This window comes from Cervus canadensis, chromosome 1 (genome assembly GCF_019320065.1).
Source record: "Cervus canadensis isolate Bull #8, Minnesota chromosome 1, ASM1932006v1, whole genome shotgun sequence".
NCBI lineage: Eukaryota > Metazoa > Chordata > Mammalia > Artiodactyla > Cervidae > Cervus > Cervus canadensis.
In genome coordinates, this window is record NC_057386.1 from 38,852,942 (window position 1) to 38,875,169 (window position 22,228).

The 22,228-nt window shown below is 39.1% G+C and overlaps 2 protein-coding genes across 2 annotated transcripts in view; one reads left to right on the forward strand and one right to left on the reverse strand.

Moving 5' to 3' along the window:
- Positions 1 to 22,228, reverse strand: part of CPD (carboxypeptidase D) — a 68,281-nt gene that overhangs the window by 25,929 nt on the left and 20,124 nt on the right. Inside the window, exons 3-8 of the mRNA XM_043478849.1 lie at positions 11,666 to 11,808; positions 10,572 to 10,741; positions 9,088 to 9,437; positions 7,972 to 8,163; positions 6,234 to 6,401; positions 342 to 451 (exon numbers count right to left, since the gene is read on the reverse strand). Of these exons, the coding sequence (XP_043334784.1) occupies positions 342 to 451; positions 6,234 to 6,401; positions 7,972 to 8,163; positions 9,088 to 9,437; positions 10,572 to 10,741; positions 11,666 to 11,808 (1,133 nt within the window). The remainder of the gene's footprint in view (positions 1 to 341; positions 452 to 6,233; positions 6,402 to 7,971; positions 8,164 to 9,087; positions 9,438 to 10,571; positions 10,742 to 11,665; positions 11,809 to 22,228) is intronic.
- Positions 2,196 to 3,608, forward strand: LOC122448010 (MARCKS-related protein-like). Its single transcript, XM_043478863.1, has one exon. It carries the CDS (start codon positions 2,202 to 2,204, stop codon positions 2,982 to 2,984), a length of 783 nt encoding a protein of 260 aa, XP_043334798.1. The 5' UTR covers positions 2,196 to 2,201; the 3' UTR covers positions 2,985 to 3,608.

The following is a 22,228-nucleotide window of genomic DNA, read 5'->3' on the forward strand; positions in this document are numbered from 1 at the left end:
AATAAACTAGCAGTTTGTTTAGTTTATTACGTCCCAGGTACTCTGCTAAAAGCTATAGATGAAAAGACATTACCTGAGCTTAAAGGCTAATGGGGAAACACATGCAGTACATTAGACGAGATTGGGAGTGTTCAGGGTGGTATGGCCGTAGACCACATGCAGCACATTTAAAAGGGAGGTGGGAAACAAAGAAGAAAAAGAAGTAAAGTGGTCTGCAAGGAAAAAAGGAAGGCTTAACAGAGAAGAAAGCACTTGACCTGAGACTTGTAGGGCTTTGTCTTAATCCATCTTTTAATGAAAAATTAATTTTTATAACATTTTATGTTTGAGCACAAGCCTACCTTGGAATAAGAAAGTGCTATTTGTTGAAACACAGCATCATCTGGTGATTTACTATATGTGGCAATGCCTTGTTCATCATCATCAAAAGGGTAGTTAACCACCAAAGTACCTATAAGGGAAATGAGGAAAATGTATTGGGTTATTTCTTGCAAGGTGGAGCATTAACAGAAAGTAACCTTTTCACAATACTGCGAGGGACAGGACAACCAATGCAATTTTCCAAGACTAATTTCCTCAACAGAAATTAAAAAGTTGCTAATTTCCTTGAAAGAAAATCAAAGCAGATAAATAAAATATTAGTATTAAACAGCTGTGCATGACACTTACAGGCTGCATTAACTGGAAAGGTCTTGGGAGTTCACCTGAACTCACAGGCATAATCTACATATTAGAACTGAAATCAGAAGTATACAGGCTTAATTAAACAATTTCACTTTTGTAATACTAAGGATCAGAAAATGTGAGCAAAACTTGATTTTTTTTTGTAAATTCAGACATTTATAAGCTCAAAGAATTTTAAAATAAGAAAGAACTCTTCAAGTTCAGATAACCCACCCTCTTCGTTTTGTAGATGTGGAGTCTAAATTGGAGATGCTAAACAACTTATGTTATGGATAGGAGAACTAGTCTTGACCTTCACCCAGAAACAAATGCTAAAAATTTCTTTTATGCTCATGTTATAAATTTGTCAACTGGAGTTATATCATATGGCTTTTTCATGACCTAAAGTACAGAAAGTGTGTTTTAAAACATATAGAAAGGATGTCAACTTCATTCATGGTACCCGCAGGAAATGAAACAATTAGGATGCTTCTCTGGCAGGAGCCCTGCGCCTACTCCCCCACCATAGAATCAAATCCCTTATCTTCCTATTATTCACATCAATTTCATTTGTCCATGTGTCCATTTACTCTGCCTTTATTAGGCCATTCATTTTGCCTTTTTTGTCATGCCACTTCCTGCATGTGGAAGTGAAGGAATATACTCAACTTGAATCCAGATGAAGTAATCCTGTGGTAACAAATACCAGCAAACATTCATCTGTTTTAAAACTGTCTTTAAGAAACAAGTATGAACACTCATCTTATTTCTCAAAACAGTTCTAATAAGGTAAGTGTACTTCAACACTTGTTTTTATACAAATTACTCCAAAAAATTCTTTAAATTTCACCCTGAATTGATGACTCAGGTTTAAAAATTACAACTGAAAAAAGTCAACTTCTACTTAATATTGCCTTTCAAATGGTTAATTTTATAAGACCAAAAAAAAATGTCATAAAAGACAGGATATTCCTATAAAAGTTTATTTTTAAAATCAGTATCAACACAAAAAGCATGAGCTTTTTACAAAATTTACAAAAAGATAAATTTGACTTCATCAATATTTTAAAAAATGTGCATTAGAGGTCATTAAGAAAGTTAAAATATAGCCTATAGAATGGGAGAAAATATGTGCAAATAAGCAATTTGATAAGGGTCTAGAGCCCAGACTATGTCAAGAAATCCTGCAACTCAACAAAAAGATGAAAAACCCAATTAAAAATGGGCAAAAGACTTGAACTGGAATTTCTCCAAATAAGATACACAAATGACCAAGAAGCACACAAGAACATGCTCAATATCATTAGTCATCAGGGAAATACAAATCTAAATTTCAGTAAGATACCACCTTTCAGCCACTAAAATGGCTGCAATCAAAAAAACACAAATTAACAAGGTAAGTAAGGATGTGGAAAAACTAGAACCCTCATATATTGCTGATGGGAACATAAAATGGTTCTGCTACTGTGGAGTAGTTTGGCAGTTCATCAAGAAGCTAAACATGGGGGCATTCTGGCGCGGAGCGGGGCGGAGCGGCGATGGGCGCAGCTAGCGGGTCGGGCGCGGAGGCGGGGTGCAGCTTGGTTCCCCCCCCCCTCCCCGGACACCCCTCCACCTCAGACGCGAGCCCCACCCCTCCGCCGGCCAGGCCCACCCGACCGAACTATCCCCTGCAGCGCGAGCCCGGGGCGGCTCCGGGCGCCCCCCGAGCAGAACCCCCCACCATGGGCAGCCAGAGCTCCAAGGCTCCGCGGGGCGACGTGACCACCGAGGAGGCAGCAGGCGCTTCCCCCGCCAAGGTCAACGGACAGGAGAACGGCCACGTGAAAAGCAACGGAGACTTATCCCCCAAAGGTGAAGGGGAATCGCCCCCCGTGAATGGAACAGAGGAGGCAGCGGGGGCCACTGGTGATGCCATCGAGCCAGCACCCCCTAGCCAGGGTGCTGAGGCTAAGGGGGAGGTCCCCCCCAAGGAGACCCCCAAGAAGAAGAAGAAATTCTCTTTCAAGAAGCCTTTCAAATTGAGCGGCCTGTCCTTCAAGAGAAATCGGAAGGAGGGTGGGGATGATTCGTCTGCCTCCTCACCCACAGAGGAAGAGCAGGAGCAGGGGGAGATCAGTGCCTGCGGCGAGAAGGGCACTGCCCAGGAAGGGAAGGCTGCTGCCACCCCTGAGAGCCAGGAGCCCCAGGCCAAAGGGGCAGAGGCCAGCGCTGCCGCCAAGGGAGGAGACGCAGAAGAGGCAGGGCCCCAGGCCGCAGAGCCATCCACTCCCTCGGGGCCAGAGAGTGACCCTGCACCGGCCAGCGAGCAGAATGAGTAGCTGGGTGGGGGCAGGTGGGTGATCTCTAAGCTGCAAAAACTGTGCTGTCCTTGTGAGGTCACTGCCTGGACCTGGTGCCCCGGCTGCCTTCCTGTGCCCAGAAAGGAAGGGGCTGTTGCCCCCTAGCCACGTTTCCTCTCCTTCTCTCCCTCCTGTGGATTCTCCCATCATCCATCTGGTCTTCCTCTTAAGGCCAGTTGAAGATGGTCCCTTGCAGTTTTCCCAAGTTAGGTTAGTGATGTGAAATGCTCCTGCCCTTGGCCCTACCTCCTTCCCTGTCCCCACCTGTGCTGAAGGCATTTGCTGGTTTTCTTACCCAGTTCTTTTCCAAGTAGGTTTTGTTTACTCCCCAAATCCCTGAGCCAGATGTGGGGGTGCCTACACCCCCAAACCCTGAGTGTCCAGCCTTCCCCTGTTGAGTTTTTAGTCTCTGTGCTGTGCCTAGTGGCACCTGGGCTGGGGAGAACACTGCCCCTGTCTAGGTTTTTATAAATGTCTTACTCAAGTTCAAACCTCCAGCTTGTGAATCAACCCGTGTCTCCTTTTTTGACTTGGTAAGCAAGTATTAAGCTTTGGGGTGGGCGGGAGGTCTGTAATGTGAAACAACTTCTTCTTGTCTTTTTTCCCCCCTCCCATTTGTTGTAAATAACTTTTATAGCCAAACCCCAGATTTGTACTTTTTTTTTCTAACTGCTAAAACCATTCTCTTCCACCTGGTTTTACTGTTAACATTTGGAAAAGGAATAAATGTTGTCCCTTTAAAAAAAAAAGAAGCTAAACATGGGATTACCATATGATGGCATTTCCATCAAAAAGCCAAACATAGGTTAACCCCAAAGAAATGAAAACAGGGAATCAGATATTGTATGCCAATGTGCACAGTAGTATTATTCGTTAACAGTGAAAAATAAAAACAACCCAAATATCCATCAACAGATACACTGATAAACAAATTATGGTATATACCTACAATGGAATATTATTCCATCATAAAAAGAAATAAAGTACTAATACATGCTACAACAAGAACAATCTTTGAAAACATTATGCCAAGTGAAAGGAGACAGACACAAAGGGTCATATATGGTATGATTTCATTTCTATGAAATATCCAAAATAGGCAAGTCCATAGAGACAGAACGTGGATTGGTGGTTACCAAGGGCTTGCGGGGCATGGGGATAGGAACAAGTGCTTCATGGGTAAGGGGTTTTCTTTTGAGGAGATGAAAATATTTTCTAACAAAATAGAGGTGGTTATGGCACAAAATTGTGAACACACTAAATGTCACTGAATTATTTACTTTAACATGGTTATTGTGATATGAATTTCACCTAAATAAAAATTAATATAAAATTTACAAAAGGAAATCTTACTTTTCTCTAAATTCTTTCAAAATCCTTCTAAATTGTTAAGTTGGCAGCAAAGAATTCCTCTGTTAAATTTCTTTGCCAGGATTTCAAAACTCATTTAAAGATTTTAAAGATGAGAAAATGAAATATATCATGGAAAGAAACATATCTACATGATTAAAGATGTATCCTCACCATGCCAAGGTCTTGATACCACATGTGTACATATGTAAATTATTCTCACTGGAATGTAACTAGAATTATGTTTTCAGATGTAGTCAACATGACATTTGATGTATTCTGAGAATATTTTTAAAAGCTCAAAACAAAAAATATTTTCTGTCAAACATGGTATACAATCAATACAGTAAGAAAAAAGCAAAAAAAAAAAATTGCTAACCAGGCTGTAACTTCATAATTCCTATTTCGGTCTTTGAGAATTGTCCATGATTACCAGTTATAGAATACTTTTATCCTACTATTGGCAAACTTTCAAAGCCATTTTGGGGGAATCTTGATTTACTTCTTAAATACAAATATCCTTAAACATATATTGTCATTTCTAAAAAGGCAGGTTAATCTATACACCATCAAATCTCAACTGTGATACTTTCTTGTATAATCTAACAAATGTTGACAGTAAATTTCTTACCCATTGCCCCTGGTGTTAATACTTTTACTCTTTTTTTTTTAATTTACTAAGATATAATTCACATACTGTACAATCCATCCATTTAAGGTATAAAATTCAATGTTGTTCCATATATTCACAGGGTTGTACAACCATCCCTACTATCTAATTATAGAACATGTCATTACTTAAAAAAAAACAAAAAACAAAATCCATACCCATTAGCAGTGACCCCTTCTCTCCCACCTCTAATCTATTTTCTGTCTCTATGGGTTTGCCTACTTCTGAGTATTCATTAAAATGTAATCATATAATATATGGTTTCTTATGATTGAATTCTATCACTTAGCATGTTTTCAAGGCTCATTTATGTAGTAGCATGCATCAGTACTTCATTCCTTTTCATTGCCAAATAACATTCAATTGTATAGCATATTTCTTTTAATCATCAGTCAGTCAACATTTGGGTTATTTATATTTTGATGATTATGAGTACTGCTATTATGAACATCCACATACAAGTTTACATGTAGAGATAAGTTTTCGGGTCTCTTGGGTATTGACACTTATTTACACAACCATAGTTGGACATTGTAATGATTTTTAATCTTGACCTCTCATCCTATTCAACTGATAAATTCCGGCTGAATTATATGGAAGTGTATAAGCTCAGGTATTACATAAGAATGAGGTCACTGTGTTGCAGTTAAATACACAGCAGATGAAAGACAAGAGAATGTCAAAATCTAAACCTACATAAAAGGGCTTATTAAACTTTAGGGAGAAATAGAACTAAACATTTGGATCTGTTAGTGTTTAATTTTTATGAATGACAAAGAACATGTTACCAAATTCCCAGGAAAAGGGATAAATATAAAACATGTGTGAGGGATAAAAATAAAACACTTGTGAGGGATAAATATAAACCACTTGAAGAACTAGGTGAGAGAGAATTGAAGGAAGGGAGAAGGAGGAAAAGGGAAGCAGGGGAGAGAGAGACAGAAAGAGGAAAGGCGCGGGGGTGATGGAAAGAGGGAGTACAGAGGAGTATGTGGACAGGGGAGGGGGCGGGAGGGGGCAGGAGGGGAAAACAGCCAGCAAATCGGCTTAAATAGTAATGAGAAAAGACCTTTGTTGTTGTCTGCCGTAAAAGCAATAACAGGATACCCACCTTAATAGAGCCTAAGACAATAAACACATAAAATTCCACCAGGATTTTCAAATGCTCTCAACAAGAATTAATTAGTGGAATAGCAAACTGCTGTTACCTCCATGCAGGTTTGCTGAGAGCACAAATGGATAGGTCTTCATCCAGCTCATTACAGCAATAGTTTCTGGTTGGGTGGGCTCTGTGATCTGAACGAACTGGTCTGGGAAATTCCGGTTCAGGTCAAAGTTGTTGCTGTTGTTTCTGCCGATCACACTTACTGGATCTCCTGTATGATAAAAGATTCAAATGTAAGCTATATTTCACTTACATTTCAATCCAGCACAAACGACTTCAGCTATCTTAACTCAAAGCTAAGTGTGAACACATCAGGCTTCACTATGATCAATCACACTACAACTCAAAGTGAGCAGGACCCTGTGAGGCCTTCCCAGGTACAAAAGCTCCTCTGCATGCCCTGATTCCTGTTTGCAGAAAAAAAACTTTCATTTCTGAGGTCTTCCCTAAGATTCACAAGCAATGACTAATTAGGGAAGTGAGGAAATTCTGCCTTTCATCATACTCTGTGGGGGAAAAAAGCCCAATCATATGAATTATATGAAAATATTGCTCAATTGTCAATAATCCACATACAACAATGTGATCACAGTATTAAGTGGGCAGGACTGATATGAGGGGGATTTTATTGTACTGATAGATAAGTCACTAAACAAATTAAAAAAAAACAGACCAAATGAAAAGAAAAAAGTTGCAGTACGCTTATATTAAAGTGATCACTATTAAAAGGTAAAGTTAGTCAAGAATACAGTTGGAAGTTTAACCTGATGGAAGAGAAAGAGTTCAACTTGAGCTTATTCCATTTTACTAAGGGATAAGAAAATGAATGCAAGTGAGTGAAGAAAGCCTACTAGAGGGCTCACTAGTAGTAAGTATGAGTTCCATCTTTCAGAAAGATCTCAAGGGAGGAATGTGGAAGGGATTTGGGAGGCTGACAAAGAATGAGGTCCTTAAGAAAAGAATCTAAATAATATACATATATAAAGATTAACCTAGTCATTCACTAATTGATTCTCTCAGTGTTCAATCAGTGACAGTAACAAACCATGTGGCTGTATATTCATATTGTGGGATCTATTCTATTCACTGGTATCACTGTCTGGAAGGAACCACAGGTTAGGAAAAGATGGATTCTCACTCTGCAGTGTTCTGCATCAGGTGGCCCGTGTAAAAAAATTGCTCTCCTTGCCCCTACTGTGATGCCCCAGCAGAGACGGGCTAGTCCAGGGAAGGCAGAGGAATGGGAAATCAGTAACTTAGCAGGTTTAGACTACATATACATGCAGAGTAGAACTGGGAGTCAAAAAAAATTTGGTTTGAGTTTTCACTTATTAGATAAGGTTCCCAACAAAATAATTTAACAAAAATTAATGTTAAAATGGAGCAATTTATTAAAACCTTACATTTTAGTAAATAAGAACCATTACCAAAGTGGAGACTTCATTAAATATAAACTTGATGGCATAATTATTGAATAAACTAGCCTATCTTATAAGAAAACAAAAGCTAAAACCAATGATAAATTATAAGAATAAAACAGGAAGAAATTTTAGGGAAACAACCAGTTCAGATTATTTTCTATGCTCAAATAATTATGCCATATGATAAACAATGAACATGAGTCTGAGCAAACTCTAGGAGATGGTGAAGGACAGGAAAGCCTGGCAAGTTGCAGTCCATAGGGTCACAAAGAGTCAGGCGTGACTTAGCAACTGAACTGAATTGAACTGAACTGAATGATAATCAAAACGATTAAGCATTAATAGACAGCTATTGTTTACCTTCCTGGGCCTTTTCATACCCATCAGGATTCATGGATGGCATAAGGTGAATTCTAGTGTTAAGAACCAAATCTGTTACTTCAGGATCTGTGCCAAAGTTCTTACAAAGGTATTCGATGAGGTTTAGTAGCAGTTCTCTTCCAACCACTTCATTTCCATGCATATTTCCAATGTATTTAAATTCTGGTTCACCTGAAAACAGAATTACATGGAAGACCTTTTTTCCTCTTCATTTGTCCTAGACTTGCTCACTTTTCACCCAATACACAAAGACCTTGAACCAAAAATTTAAGCTATATTTTGACAAAAGAAACAGGAAAAAGCATCTTATAAAGCAGTTTCATTACTACTACATGTCAGATAGCAAGCTCAAAGTAAACATATATTATATATATATGAATATGTATATATACACATAAGGGCTTCTCTGGTGGCTCAGTGATAAAGAATCTGCCTGCCAATGCTGGAGACACAGGTTTGATTCCTGGGTCAGGAAGATCTCCTGGAGAAGGAAATGGCTACCCACTCCAGTGTTCTTGCTTGGGAAATCCCATGGACAGAGGAGCCTGGTAGGCTGCAGACCATGGGGTTGCAAGAGTCAGACACGACTTAGGGACTAAACGACATATGTACATACATACATACATATATCATATGCTACAAAAATAAAAATACTATTAGCTGGAAGAATCTAACCTATGTGTGTAGTATGCTAAATATGCTGCATAATACATAAGTTGCTCAGTTGTGTCTGACTCTCTGTGACCCCATGGACTATAGCCTGCCAGGCTCTTCTGTCCATGGAATTCTTCAGGCAAGAATACTGGACTGGGTAGCCATTCCCTTCTCTAAGTGATCTTCCCAATCCAGGGATTGAACCCAGGTCTCGGTCTCCCACATTGCAGGCAGATTCTTTATCATCTGAGCCACCAGGGAAGCCCATGGTGCATAATATGGATTATCAAATGGATTTTTTTCTTTCTAGCAGAAGATTGGTCCCATTTTCTTTGATCCAGTTATAAATACTACAGGTGACCTTTCTAGATGAAGCAAAGAAATATAGCCCACAGCTCTGAGAGGCAATACTGAAATTATGTGTGAAACTACACCAATTACCTGGTTCGTGGACACCTGGGTTATCAGAAATCTCCATTACATAAAGTTCTCTTGACTCTACTGATTTTCCCAATGAATAAAGTCGGGTGATGTTAGGATATTCATTGGCAAACCTTCTCAAGAAGATTTCCATGTCAGGGAAATGGTGGTGGTGAAAGTCCTGTGGTTGAATTGGCTGGTGGGTAGACTGTGTTCCAAGAGGACTATTAAGTGTAGCGACTGTGCTAGCTGTTACTACAGCCTCAGTCGTGTCAGGGATTACTGAAGCCACCGTCGGTCGTAGGGGAAAATTCACCTTTGTGGCTGGTCCTTCTTTCACTATGATATTATTAACAGTCAGTGGCATATATCTGAAAAGAAAAATTCGAAAAAGTAGATGGGCTTGGAGTTAAACTGAAACAGACAATGCTTTAACATTATAAAAGCACAACAGCCTTCTCATACTCTTGCACTCAAAAATCAAATCAAATAAAGAGAAATGTGCAAATTCAAGACTTTTAGGATATTATTTCACAAAGAATCTCAGATTAAGTCTTTAAAGAACTATTTCTCTTACCATCCTTTCAGGTTCCACCCATTAGGATGCTTATAAAAAGTTATATTCAAAGAAGAGAATATAATGAAAAATGGAGGTAGTTGATCCATTTGTAACCATTCCTACAATACTCAAAGTAGTATTCTTTGTAGCGCCTTATCAAACTGACATTCCAACTACTTTACCAAATAGGAAAGTTCAAAATTGAAGGTAATTTATTTGCTACAGGTAAATCCTTAGCAAAATGAGCTTACAGAAAGGGTTCCAGAGGTCGTAGGTAACCACTCATTTTGTGTATTAGAAAGCTGATGGTAAGACAGCTTTTCAAAGTGTCTTTTGTAGAGTCCTGAGTTTTTTCTACCCTGGTATTCAATTAGCCTTGAGCTTTTAAAACTCCTTCCTCCCAATTTTACAACTATGCTTCATATCCAGTCGTATAGTTAATGTGACAAGACTCTACTGTAGTATTTTCTCATTACAAAAGGGGGAAAAAAATATCAGAAGACAAGGAAAAACAAAAGCCAGATATAGTAAGATCTCCCCAAATGTATTTCTGTCTAGATATAAACAGAAGCTTGACATTTTAAGAGTCTAGTTTAAATTCTTATCTAGTTACATTTAGAGAAGAGCTAACATTCATCCTGGTCAAACTCTTCCAAAAAATTGCACAGGGAGGAACACTCCCACAACTCATTTTACAACCATCACCCTGATACCAAAACCAGAAAAAGATATCACACAAAAAAGAAAATTATAGGCCAATATCACTGATGAACATCGATGCAAAAATCCTCAACAAAATTCTAGCAAAGAGAATCCAACAACACATTAAAAGGATCATATACCATGATCAAGTGGGGTTTATCCCAGGGATGCAAAGATTCTTCAATATACACAAACCAATCAACGTGATACACCATATTAACAAATTGAAAGATAAAATTCATACCCAGTTAAAACTGCTGTAATGTTATAAGTTCCAGGAACAAGTAATCTGTGGAAATCACCAAATCTTCCTGTTGTGATATTATGATTAATACCAGCCACTGAGACAGTTGCATTCTCTAAGCCAGCCCCTGTTACTGAATCTGTAACAAATCCTTTAACGCCAATGTGGACCTAGAAAAACAAGAATCAACATAGACTGCTCAGAGAGAGTCAATTTGGAAGGCAAGAGAGAATAGCCTCTCTGCACTGATGCTAGAATTTCTCAAAAATAAAGTTATTCTTCTAGCCCTCTGAAACATTTTTCAATCCTTCCAAGTTTAAATAAAATACAGACCAAAAAGATTAAATCCTGAAACTTAAGTCATCTGAAACCTAGGCTGGTAAAGTACTTTTGAAATTCCCTCTTCTCAAAGCTAGACTTCTGCTTTTCTCAATGAGATACAATTTATAATGTAAGCATGCGTGCATGCTAAGTCACTTGAGTCGTGTCTGACTCTTTGAGAACCTATGGACTTTATCACGTCAGGATCCTCTGTCCATGAGATTCCAGGCAAGATTACTAGAGTGGGTTTCCATGCCTTCCTCCGGGATCTTCCCAACCCAGGGATGGAACCCGTGTCTCTTAGGTCTCCTGCATTGACAGGCAGGTTCTTTAGCACCACCTGGGAGGCCTCAATTTCTGATACATGCAATTTCTGATACATACAGTATATTAGCCTGCCTGATATTTAAGTTAAACTTATGTTGTGGTTCATATGGTGGTAAAGGTTCTCTAGCAAATATGATCACATGGTGTTGTAAGAATCTGGTAATACAACTTTTGCTAATTATTTATTTATTTGCTAATTATTTCAAGTTGTAGAAGTGTTGTAAGATAGTCAAAGGAAGCTCTCCAGAGGAAGAGAGCTCAGGGGAAGGGAAATGGAGGTTCTGAGTATGTTCTGATAAATTCTAATACTTTCTAAAGATTATCTGTCATCTTAAATAATAAAAAAAGACAACGGGTATCTAGCATAGACTCATTCACATACACAAATTTCCCCCCCTATTCAATCAATTATTTCCATACCCACCCTTCCGTATAGCTGCTTTTACCTTTTCAATCAATGTGATCAAAGACTCACGATTGTTCTCCCATTCTTGCCGAAGCTGTGAAGCAGGTGGGTACTTGCAACAGGATAGTTCTAACGTGATCTCAAAACAGTTGGCCCATACATAATTATAATCTTGCATACCACCTGAAACATGGAATAAAAAGTAAGTTTATTCTCAGGATTCTACTCTCAAAAAGACCAAAGCCATCTCTGCCTATATAAACTCTCTTTCATTAAGTTGTTTGAAATCAGAGAAAGCTCTTGAATTACAGAGGAGACTAACAAGGAAGGTAAAAGGAATACACACTGGAAAGGAATATATATAAAGGAAATGTATCTGATTGACAGGTAAACAGTTATAAAGAGCATGAATATAACAGTTAATAATAACAGTAATAATGATGACAGTTACATATTTGCATGTTTACTATATGCCAGTGTTACTGAGTCCAAGTTCCCTCTGCTCTCTCTGCCACATGACAGGCCAAAGTTGAGGCAAGGAATACAACTTTATTTGAAAAGCTGGCAGACTGAGAAGATGGCACACTAATGTCTCAAAATAACCATCTTGCTGGGGTCTGGACGCCAGGTTCTCTTACAGAACCAGAGATGCCGTGAGGAACTAAAGTCAAAAGGCACAATAAAGAGGGACAGGCAGTGCGGAAGTAAAGTTTTTAAAAAGGGCCATCAGTCTTGCAAAGTATCCCTAGGAATGGGCCAGCCAGTGAAAGGGATGTGTTCATTTCTGTGGACAGGGTCAGATTATCTGACAGGGTCAGAGCTGAACAAAGGCACTTACAGTTGTTGGGCTTTTTTTTTAATTTGAGATTTTATTCATTTATTTATTTTAATTTTTTGGCTGTGGTGGGTCTTCATTGCTTCATATGTGCCTTTTCTAGTTGCAGCAGACAGGGGCTACTCTTTGTTGTAGTACCCAGGCTTTTCATTGCAGTGGTTTCTCTGGTTGTGGAGCACGGGCTATAGGCACTTGGACTTCAGTAGTTATGGAATGTGGGCTCAGTAGTTGTGGCTCATGGGCTCTAGAGTGAGTGCTAGCCCAGTAGTGGTGCACAAGCTTAGTTGCTCCTGGGCATGTGGGATCTTCCTGGATCAGGGATCAAACCAGTGTCCTTTGCTTTGGGATTCTTAACCACTGGGAAGCCTGGTACTTTAGTTTAACAGTCAGAAAGAGGGACAGGGTCCTTTGAGGCAGGTCAGTACGTATGATTATAGTAACAAAAGCAACAAAAAGCAAGTCAAAGAAACAGTTTCAACAAGGAGTCAGAATTGGTTCTTCTCTGCAACCCAGTTCTGTTCTATGACCTTTACGCATATTAACATTTAGTCTTTACAACAACGTTATGATGCAAGTATTGCTATTTCACCCATTTTACAGATGTGAGAAGGCACAGAGAGGTTAAGATTTCTGACAGAATGAACATGAAAGATACTCAAGTGATCTTCAAGTTATGAAGGTCATTCATGTCAAAACATTAAGGGTCTACTATTCTAACTGTACTCTTCTGTACCACAAAGGTGACAATAAGGGTCTGAATCAAAACGGTAGAGTAGAGGGACCCCACCACAACTGAAAGGAACAAGCAGCCCACATAGGGAACACCCATGAAGTGTCTGGTTTGGGTAGCCAGAGGGGAGCATGCTGCTGACTTCTCCAAGATTGGGAGACATACAGACTTACTTTACACAAAGAAATCAACACAGAAAATCAGGCAAAATGAGGAGACAGAGGAATGTGCTCCACATGAAAGACTAAGACAAAACCTTAGAAGAAGGCCTAAATGAAATGGAGACAAGCAATCTACCTGATAAAGAGTTAAAGGTAATGATCATCAAGATACTCACTGAAGAATGGATGAACATGGTGAAAACTACAACAAAGAGTTAGAAAATATAAAAAAGGACCAATTAGGGCTGAAGAATACAATAAATAAAATGAAAAAATACACTAGAGGGAATCAACAGTATTATATACAATGGAATATTATTTTTAAACTTTTAAAATTATATATATATACAACGGAATATTACTCAGCCATAAAAAGGAATACATTTGAATCAGTTCTAATGAGGTAGATGAACCTAGAGCCTATTATACAGAGTGAAGTAAGTCAGAAAAACAAAAACAAACATCATAAACTAATACATATATATATATATATATATATGGAAACCAGAATGGTGCTAATGAACCTATTGGCAGGGCAGCAATGGAGATGCAGACATAGAGAACAGATAGGTAGACATGATGGGGGGCGAGGAAGGAGAGGGTGGGAAAAATGGGCAGAGCAGCATGAAAACATATATACTACCATATGTAAGATAGTAAGGCAGTGGGAATTTGCTATATGACCCAGGCAGTTCAAATCGGAGCTCTGTGACAACCTAGAGGGGTGGGAGAGAGGGGACATTGTGTATACCTATGGTTGATTCATACCGATGTATGGCAGAAACCAACACAATATTGTAAAGCAATTATCCTTCCATTAAAAATAAATAAAATGTTTTTTTAAAAAAGATGATGGGAAAAAAAATACACTACAGGGAATCAACAGTAGATTAGATGATAACAGAATACTAGATCAGTGATCTGGAAAACAGAGTAGAGAAAAATTACCCAAGCTAAACAGGAAAAAGACAAGTGAGGACAGTTTAAGTGACCTCTGGGACAACATCAAGCATACTAACATTTACATTATAGTGTCCCAGAAGGAGAAGAAAGATAAAAAAAGAAGTTATTTGAAGAAATAGTAACTGAAAACTTCCCTAACCAGTGGAAGGAAACAGATATCCAGTCCAGGAAGCACAGACAGTCCCAAACAAGGTGAACTCAAAGAGGTGCAATCCAAGACACATTATATTTAAAATGCCAAAAATTAAACATAAAGAGATTCATAAAAGCATCAAGAGGAGAAACAACTAATTACATACAAGGAAATTCCCATAAGACTATAAGCTGACTTCTCAGCAGAAACTTGGCAGGCCAGTAGCAGACGACACAATATATTCAAAGTGCTGAAAAAAATACAACCAAGAATATCCAGCAAGGTTATCATTTGAAGGAGTGATAGAGAGTTTGACAGATAAACAAAAGCTAAAGGAGTTTATCACCAATAAACCAGCCCTTCAAGAAACATTAAAGGGACTTCTCCCAGCAGAAAAGGTCACAACTAGAAATAAGAAAATGATAAGAGAGACAAATCTCAATGGCAGAGACAAACATATAGAAAAGATAGTGGATCAACCACTTACAACATTAGTAGAGAGGCAAAAGTAAAGAAGGTAGAAGACAAAAGTAGTAAAATCTATTACTGTCTTCCAAAATAGTTGTACTGTTTTGTACTCCCATCAATAATGAACGAGAGTGCCTGTTGCTCCCCCTCTTCACAAGCATTTGCTGTTGTCAGTGTTCTGGACTATGGCCTTTCTGATAGGTGTGTAGTGGAACTTGTTTTAATTTACATTTCCGTGTTGACATATGATGTGGAATCTTTTCATGTTTATTTGCCATCTGTATATCTGTTGGTGAGATGTCTGTTAGGTTTCTGGCCCATTTTTAAATGAGGTTGTTTTATTAGTGTTGAGTCTTAAGTGAAAGTGAAAGTCACTCAGTCGTGTCCGACTCTTTGCAACTGCATTGACTATACAGTCTGTGGAATTCTCCAGGCCAGAATACTGGAGTGGGCAGCCTTCTTCTTCTCCAGGGGATCTTTCCAACCCAGGGGTCAAACCAAGGTCTCCCACATTGTAGGAGGATTCTTTACCAGTTGAGCCACAAGGGAAGCCCAAGAATACTGGAGTGGGTAGCCTATCCCTTCTCCAGCAGATCTTCCCAACCCAGGAATCGAACCGGGGTCTCCTGCAATGCAGGCGGATTCTTTACCAACTGAGTTATCAGAGTTTTCTAATATATTTTGGATAATAGTCCTTTATCAGATGTAATTGCCTTCTTTTTTTAGGCTGAATAACATTCCACTGGATGTATATACCACATTTTCTTCATTTATCTGTCAATAAACATTTAGGTAGCTTCCTGGCAACTGTGAATAACACTGCAGTGAACATGGGTGTACAAATTTTCAAGATCCTTTTTTCAGTTATTTTGTATTTATACCCTTAAGTGAGATTGTTGAATCATACGGTAATTCTATTTTTAACTTTTTGAGGAAGCTCCATACTGTTTTCCATAGCAACTGCACTATTTTATATTCCTACCAACTGTGCAAAGGGATTGAAATTCTCCACAACTCCATCAAACTTGCTATTTTAATTTGGCTTTTTTTTTTTAATAGTGATCATCCTAAGAGGTAGAAGGTGATATCTCTTTGTGGTTTTGATTTGTTTTTCCCTAATAATGATATTAAGCATCTTTTCATATGTGTGCTAGTCATTGATGTTGTTTTGAAAAAATGTGTATTCAAGTCCGTTGTCCATTTGTTAATCAGATTACTTGTTTTCTGTTGAGTTGTATTCTGAATATTAACCCCTTATCTGATAAACAGTTTGCAAATATTTTTCAGTAGGCTGCCTTTTCACTGTTGATTGTTTCCCTTGCTGCACAGAACACTGCAGGATTTTGAGCAGAAGTGTGATATAATCTGAACTGCTGGGTGAAAAATGATGGTAGAGGAACAAAACAAAACAAAAAAGCAGGGAGATGAATTAGAAGAGAATGATGACTTCAACTAGGCTGCTGGTAAAGGAGATGAAGCAAAGAGATCTGGCTGTGAGAAAAGATTTGTTTAAAAGGGATCAAGGATGACTTCTTGATTTTTGGCTTGAGAAACTAGGAAGACAGTGTCATTATTGTCATTAACTGAGAGGATGAAGGAGTACAAAGGAAACAGATATGGCAAGCCTAAGGTTTTGTCTTTGGTCCTCTTCTCTTACTTTACTTATTCCCTTGGTGTCTCATGCAGCCCCACGGGGCTTAATATTATCTACAGGCTGACAATTCTCAGATCTCTATGTCCAACCTACACCTCTTTCCAGAATCCAGACTTGTCCATCCAATGGCCTATTCAATATCTCTACTTGGGTATCACAAACCTAACAACAGCCTCATCTTCCCTAAACCGGCTCCACCTGCAGTCTCTCCCACGATGGTCAACAGCACTGGAAGAATCTAGTTGCTCAGGGTCAAAAGCCTTGGAGTCACATCTCACATCTAAAGCATTAGGAAATCATGCTAGTTGTAACTTGAAGATATATCCAGAATCCAAAGATTTCTCAACTCTACTGCTGCTGCCGTGATCTAAGCCATGATCCTTTATCCACCAGGACCTCTGCAATTTCTCTAAAAAGGTCTCCCTGTTCCTGCCCTAGCATTTCTGTGTTCTTTTCTCCAGAGATGCCAGAGTAATTCTGCTAAAATGTAAGCCAGAGGTTATTCCCCTATACAATGACTTTCTGTTGCATTCAGACTAAAAGCCAAAGCCTAAGGCGCTGCATCATTTGTCCACTACCACTCCCCTCCCCTAACTATCTTTTACACTCTCCCCATCATCAGCTCTCTGCACCAGCCACACTGGCCACCCTGCTGTTCACCGTCTACCCTAGGTTAGTTAGTTAGTTAAGTCGCTCAGTCGTGTCTGACTCTGCAACCCCGTGGACTGTAGCCCACCAGGCTCCTCTGTCCATGGGATTCTCCAGGCAAGAATCCTGGAGTAGGTTGCCATTTGGGTCTTCGCTCTAGCTATCCCCTTTGCCTGGTGTGCCCTTCCCCCAGATATCCCTACTTGACTCACTCGCTCACCTTCAGCTCTTTGCTCCAATTTCAGCTTGACAATGAGGTTCACCCTGATCTCCCCACTTAGTCACTTCTCCCCATCACTGTACCCAAGCCCAATCTCACAAGCACTCACAATTCCTCTCACTCTTTTTTTTCTATAGCACTTTAAAATTTACCCATTATGTTTATTATTTATTGTCTGTTTCTCTTTGCTAGATTATAAGCAACACAAGGGCAGAGATATTTGTTATACTCATTGACACACAGTCTAAGCACTAAAACAGTACCAGGCACATGGTATTTCTTCAATAAGTATTTGTTGAAGCCATGAAAGTAAGTAGGCTAGGACAGTGAGAAATTAAGATTTCTATTTTGAATGAGTTAAATTTGAGATTTTCATTGACCATACATGTGGATATGTCAAGTAGACTGTTGTCCTAAAAGACATGTGCACATTTACCATCACTACAAGCCTGGTGACTTTGTCTTAACCTTTTTTTCTTAGCAGGCAAGCTATCCATCTCTGGTTTTCTCTCATCTCCCAGCATCTTGGCACTCACTTTGGGTCTGGCAGAAGAGGTTACAGGATGATTTTTCATCTCCCTACCACTCATATTTTAGGGCTTCCCTGGTGGTTCAGACAGTAAAGAGTCTGCCTGCAATGCACAGAACTGGGTTTGATCCCTGGGTCAGGAAGATCCCCTGGAGAAGTGAATGGCTACCCACTCCAGTATTCTTGCCTGGAGAATCTCATGCACAGAGGAGCCTGGTGGGCAACAGTCCATGAGGTCGTAAACAGTCAGACTCAACTGAGCAACTAACACTTTCACTCACCAGTCACATTTAGTCATTTAGTGATGTTAGTCACTTTCAGTCATTAATGACCTCTGATCACCTTTGGTAACTCTGACGTGCATGTACATATGTGGACATATGTATGCTACTCATCATAAATCATATTTATTAATTTCCAATATTTACTACTATATTGGTCACAGTACAACGGTCACTGTGTGTAAGTCATCAAGCTAAGATTATAGGGATTTATAAATAGGAGACATATTTCCATTCCAGAGATTAGAGTCTAGAGGAAAACAAACACAGAACACTAAAAATAATTTCAGAGCAATACAAGTGTGAACTAATCTATTTTTCTGCATATGTAAAACTTAATAGGAAAAAATTATTCTCATCTAAGGAAAAAAGAAATCAATAGCTGTATTAAATTGCAAACACAGTCAACTCACACTTTAATTATGCCAGAAGGCAGTGAAGTAGACCCTTATAATACTATAATCACCAGGCTTCATCCTGGCATTCTTTTGTTAACCCCTTAACTGTCTTACTTCAGCAGCAATTTAAGAAATACTAGCTAAGAGCAACAAGAAGACAAAATTACATGAATTTCTGTGTTAAGGTCATGCCTAATTTAAAGACTTTATATACATGTGCTAAACTGTTACCCAGATATATTCTCTATGCCTTTGTTTTTATCATTTTTTTAAATCTTTTTTTCACTTTTTTAAGGCAGCTTTTTAATCAAGAGATATTTTACAATTTTTGGGTAGCTAAATTTATCATTCTTTTCCTTTTATGACTTCATAATACTTTGCTGTCTAGAAAGGCTTTTCTCATCCTGAGTATAAAACTACTTGTTGGCTTCTGGTTTTGTTTATGGCTACATTTTTACATAACATTCCATATTGACTTAAGACTTTGTTGGTATGATCTGAGGTAAATCTCACCTATATTTTTGTCTCAAAGTTAACCAGTTATCCCTATAATTCTTTCCGCATTGTTTTAAATGCCTTTAACTATATCCCAAATGCTTTTGTTTCTGTTACTATGCTTTCTATTTTGTTCTGCTGGTCAATTTATTTTGATATCTTAATTACACCAATTTCGTAAGCATGGTTTTATAATACATTGTTCAGTTCAGTTCAGTCACTCAGTCATGTCTGAGTCCTTGTGATCCCATGGACTGCAGCACACCAGGTCTCCCTGTCCATCACCAACTCCTGGAGTTCGCTCAAACTCACGTCCATTCAGTCGGTGATGCCATCCAACCATCTCATCCTCTGTCATCCCTTTCTCCTCCCGCCTTCAATCTTTCCCAGCATCAGGGTCTTTTCCAATGAGTCAGTTCTTCACATCAGGCAGCCAAAGTATTGGAGTTTCAGCTTCAGCATCAGTCCTTCCAATGAATACCCAGGACTGATTTCCTTTAGGATGGACTGGTTGGCTTTCCTTGCTGTCCAAGGGACTCTGGAGAGTCTTCTCCAACACCACAGTTCAAAAGCATCAATTCTTCAGCACGCGGCTTTCTTTATAGTCCAACTCTCACATCCATACATGACCACTGGAAAAACCATAGCTCTGACTAGATGGACCTTTGTTGGCAAAGTAATGTCTCTGCTTTTTAATAAGCTGTCTAGGTTGGTCATAACTTTTCTTCCAAGGAGCAAGCATCTTTTAAGTTCATGGCTGCAAGCATCATCTGCAGTGATTTTGGAGCCCAAAAAAATAAAGTTTGTCACTGTTTCCACTGTTTCCCCATCTATTTGCCATGAAGTGATGGGACCAGATGCCATGATCTTAGTTTTCTGAATATTGGGCTTTAAGCCAACTTTTTCACTCTCCTCTTTAACTTTCATCAAGAGGCTCTTTAGTTCTTCTTCACTTTCTGCCATAAGGGTGGTATCATCTACATATCTGAGGTTATTGATATTTCTCCCGGCAATCTTGATTCCAGCTTGTGCTTCATCCAGTCCAGCATGTCTCATGCTGTACTCTGCATATAAGTTAAATAAGCAGGGTGACAATATACAGTCTTGATGTACTCCCCTCCCAATTTGGAACTAGTCTGTTGTTCCATGTCCAGTTCTAACTCTTGCTTCTTGACCTGCATAGAGATTTCTCAGGAGGCAGGTCACGTAGTCTGTTATTCCCATCTCTTGAAGAAGTTTCCAGTTTGTTGCGATCCACACAAAGGCTTTGGCATAGTCAGTAAAGCAGAAGTAGATGTTTTTCTGGAACTCTCTTGCTTTTTCAATGATCCAGTGGGTGTTGGCAATTTGATCTCTGGTTCCTCTGCCTTTTCTAAAACCAGCTTGAACATCTGGAAGTTCACGGTTCACGTACTGTTGAAACTAGCTTGGAGAATTTTGAGTATTACTTTGCTAGCATATGAGATGAGTGCAATTGTGCAGAGGTTTGAGCTTTCTTTGGCATTGCCTTTCTTTGGGACTGGAATGAAAACTGACCTTTTCCACTCCTGTGGCCACTGCTGAGTTTTCCAAATTTGCTGACATATTGAGTACAGCACTTTCACAGTATCATCTTTTAGGATTTGAAATAGCTCAACTGAACTGAAATTCCATCACCTCCACTAGCTTTTTTTGTAGTGATGTTTCCTAAGGCCCACTTGACTTTGCATTCCAGGATGTCTGGCTCTAGGTGAGTGATCACACCATTGTGATTATCTGGGTCGTGAAGATCTTTTTTGTATAGTTCTGTGTATTCTTGCCACCTTTTCTTAATATCTTCGGCTTCTGTTAGGTTCATACCATTTCTGTCTTTTATTGTGCCCATCTTTCCCTGAAATGTTCCCTTGGTATCTCTAATTTTCTTGAAGAGATCTCTAGTCTTTCCCATTCTATTGTTTTCCTCTATTTCTTTGCATTGATCACCGAGGAAAGCTTTCTTATCTCTCCTTGCTATTCTTTGGAACTCTGCGTTCAAATGGGTATATCTTTCCTTTTCTCCTTTTCTCCAGACTATAAAGTGGAAGTGACAAATAGATTCAAGGGCTTAGATCTGATAGACAGAGTGCCTGAAGAACTATGGGCAGAGGTTCGTGACACTGTGTATAGGAGGCAGTGATCAAGACCATCCCCAGAAATGCAAAAAGGTAAAATGGTTGTCTGAGGAGGCCTTACAAATAGCTATGAAAAGAAGAGAAGTGAAAGGCAAAGGAGAAAAGCAAAGAAATACCCATTTGAATGCAGAGTTCCAAAATAGTACATTGTAATATCTGGCAATTAAAGTCTCTATTATCATTATCATAGAAATTCTCCTTTTCATTACTATAGACACCATTGTATGGATGTAGTTATCATTTAGTGGCTAAGCTGTGTCCTCTTTTTTGTGACCCCATGGATTGTAGCCCCACCAGGTTCCTCTGTTCATAGACTTTCTAAGGCAAGAGTACTGGAGTGGGCTCCCATTTCCTTCTCCAGGGGATCTCCTGGACCCAGGGACCAAACCTGAATCTCCTGCATTGCAGGTAGATTATTTATGGCTGAGCAACCGGGCAAGCCCTCTATTTGTTTATTCAATCACTATGTGGTGGGTATTTGACTTGGTTTCAACTTCAGGTGATTATGAATAAAACTGTGCCTGAGTCTTAACATGGACAAATTATTTCATGTCTTTTGGGTAAATACCTAGGAGAGGTGTGGCTGGATCATGTGGTAAGTGGTAACTTCATAAGAAAATGTTAAACTGTTTTCCAAAGTGGCTGTACTGTTTCACATTCCCACATCAAGATATGAATGTTCCAGTTGCTCTACACCCTTAGCTAACAAGTTGCTCAAGCAACTGGTCAGCCTTTTGTAAGTTTAAGCATCCTGGCAGGTGGATAGTGCTATCTCATGGTGGTTCCAACCTGTATTTCCCTGACAACTAATGACAGTTAACACCCTAAGGTATCTTTATTCGTGATCTATTTTGGAAGACCTTGGAAGTGATTGTAGACAGGACAGAGATCAAAAAAGGGATCCTATAAAGTTTTCTATGAACTCCTGACTCAACTCT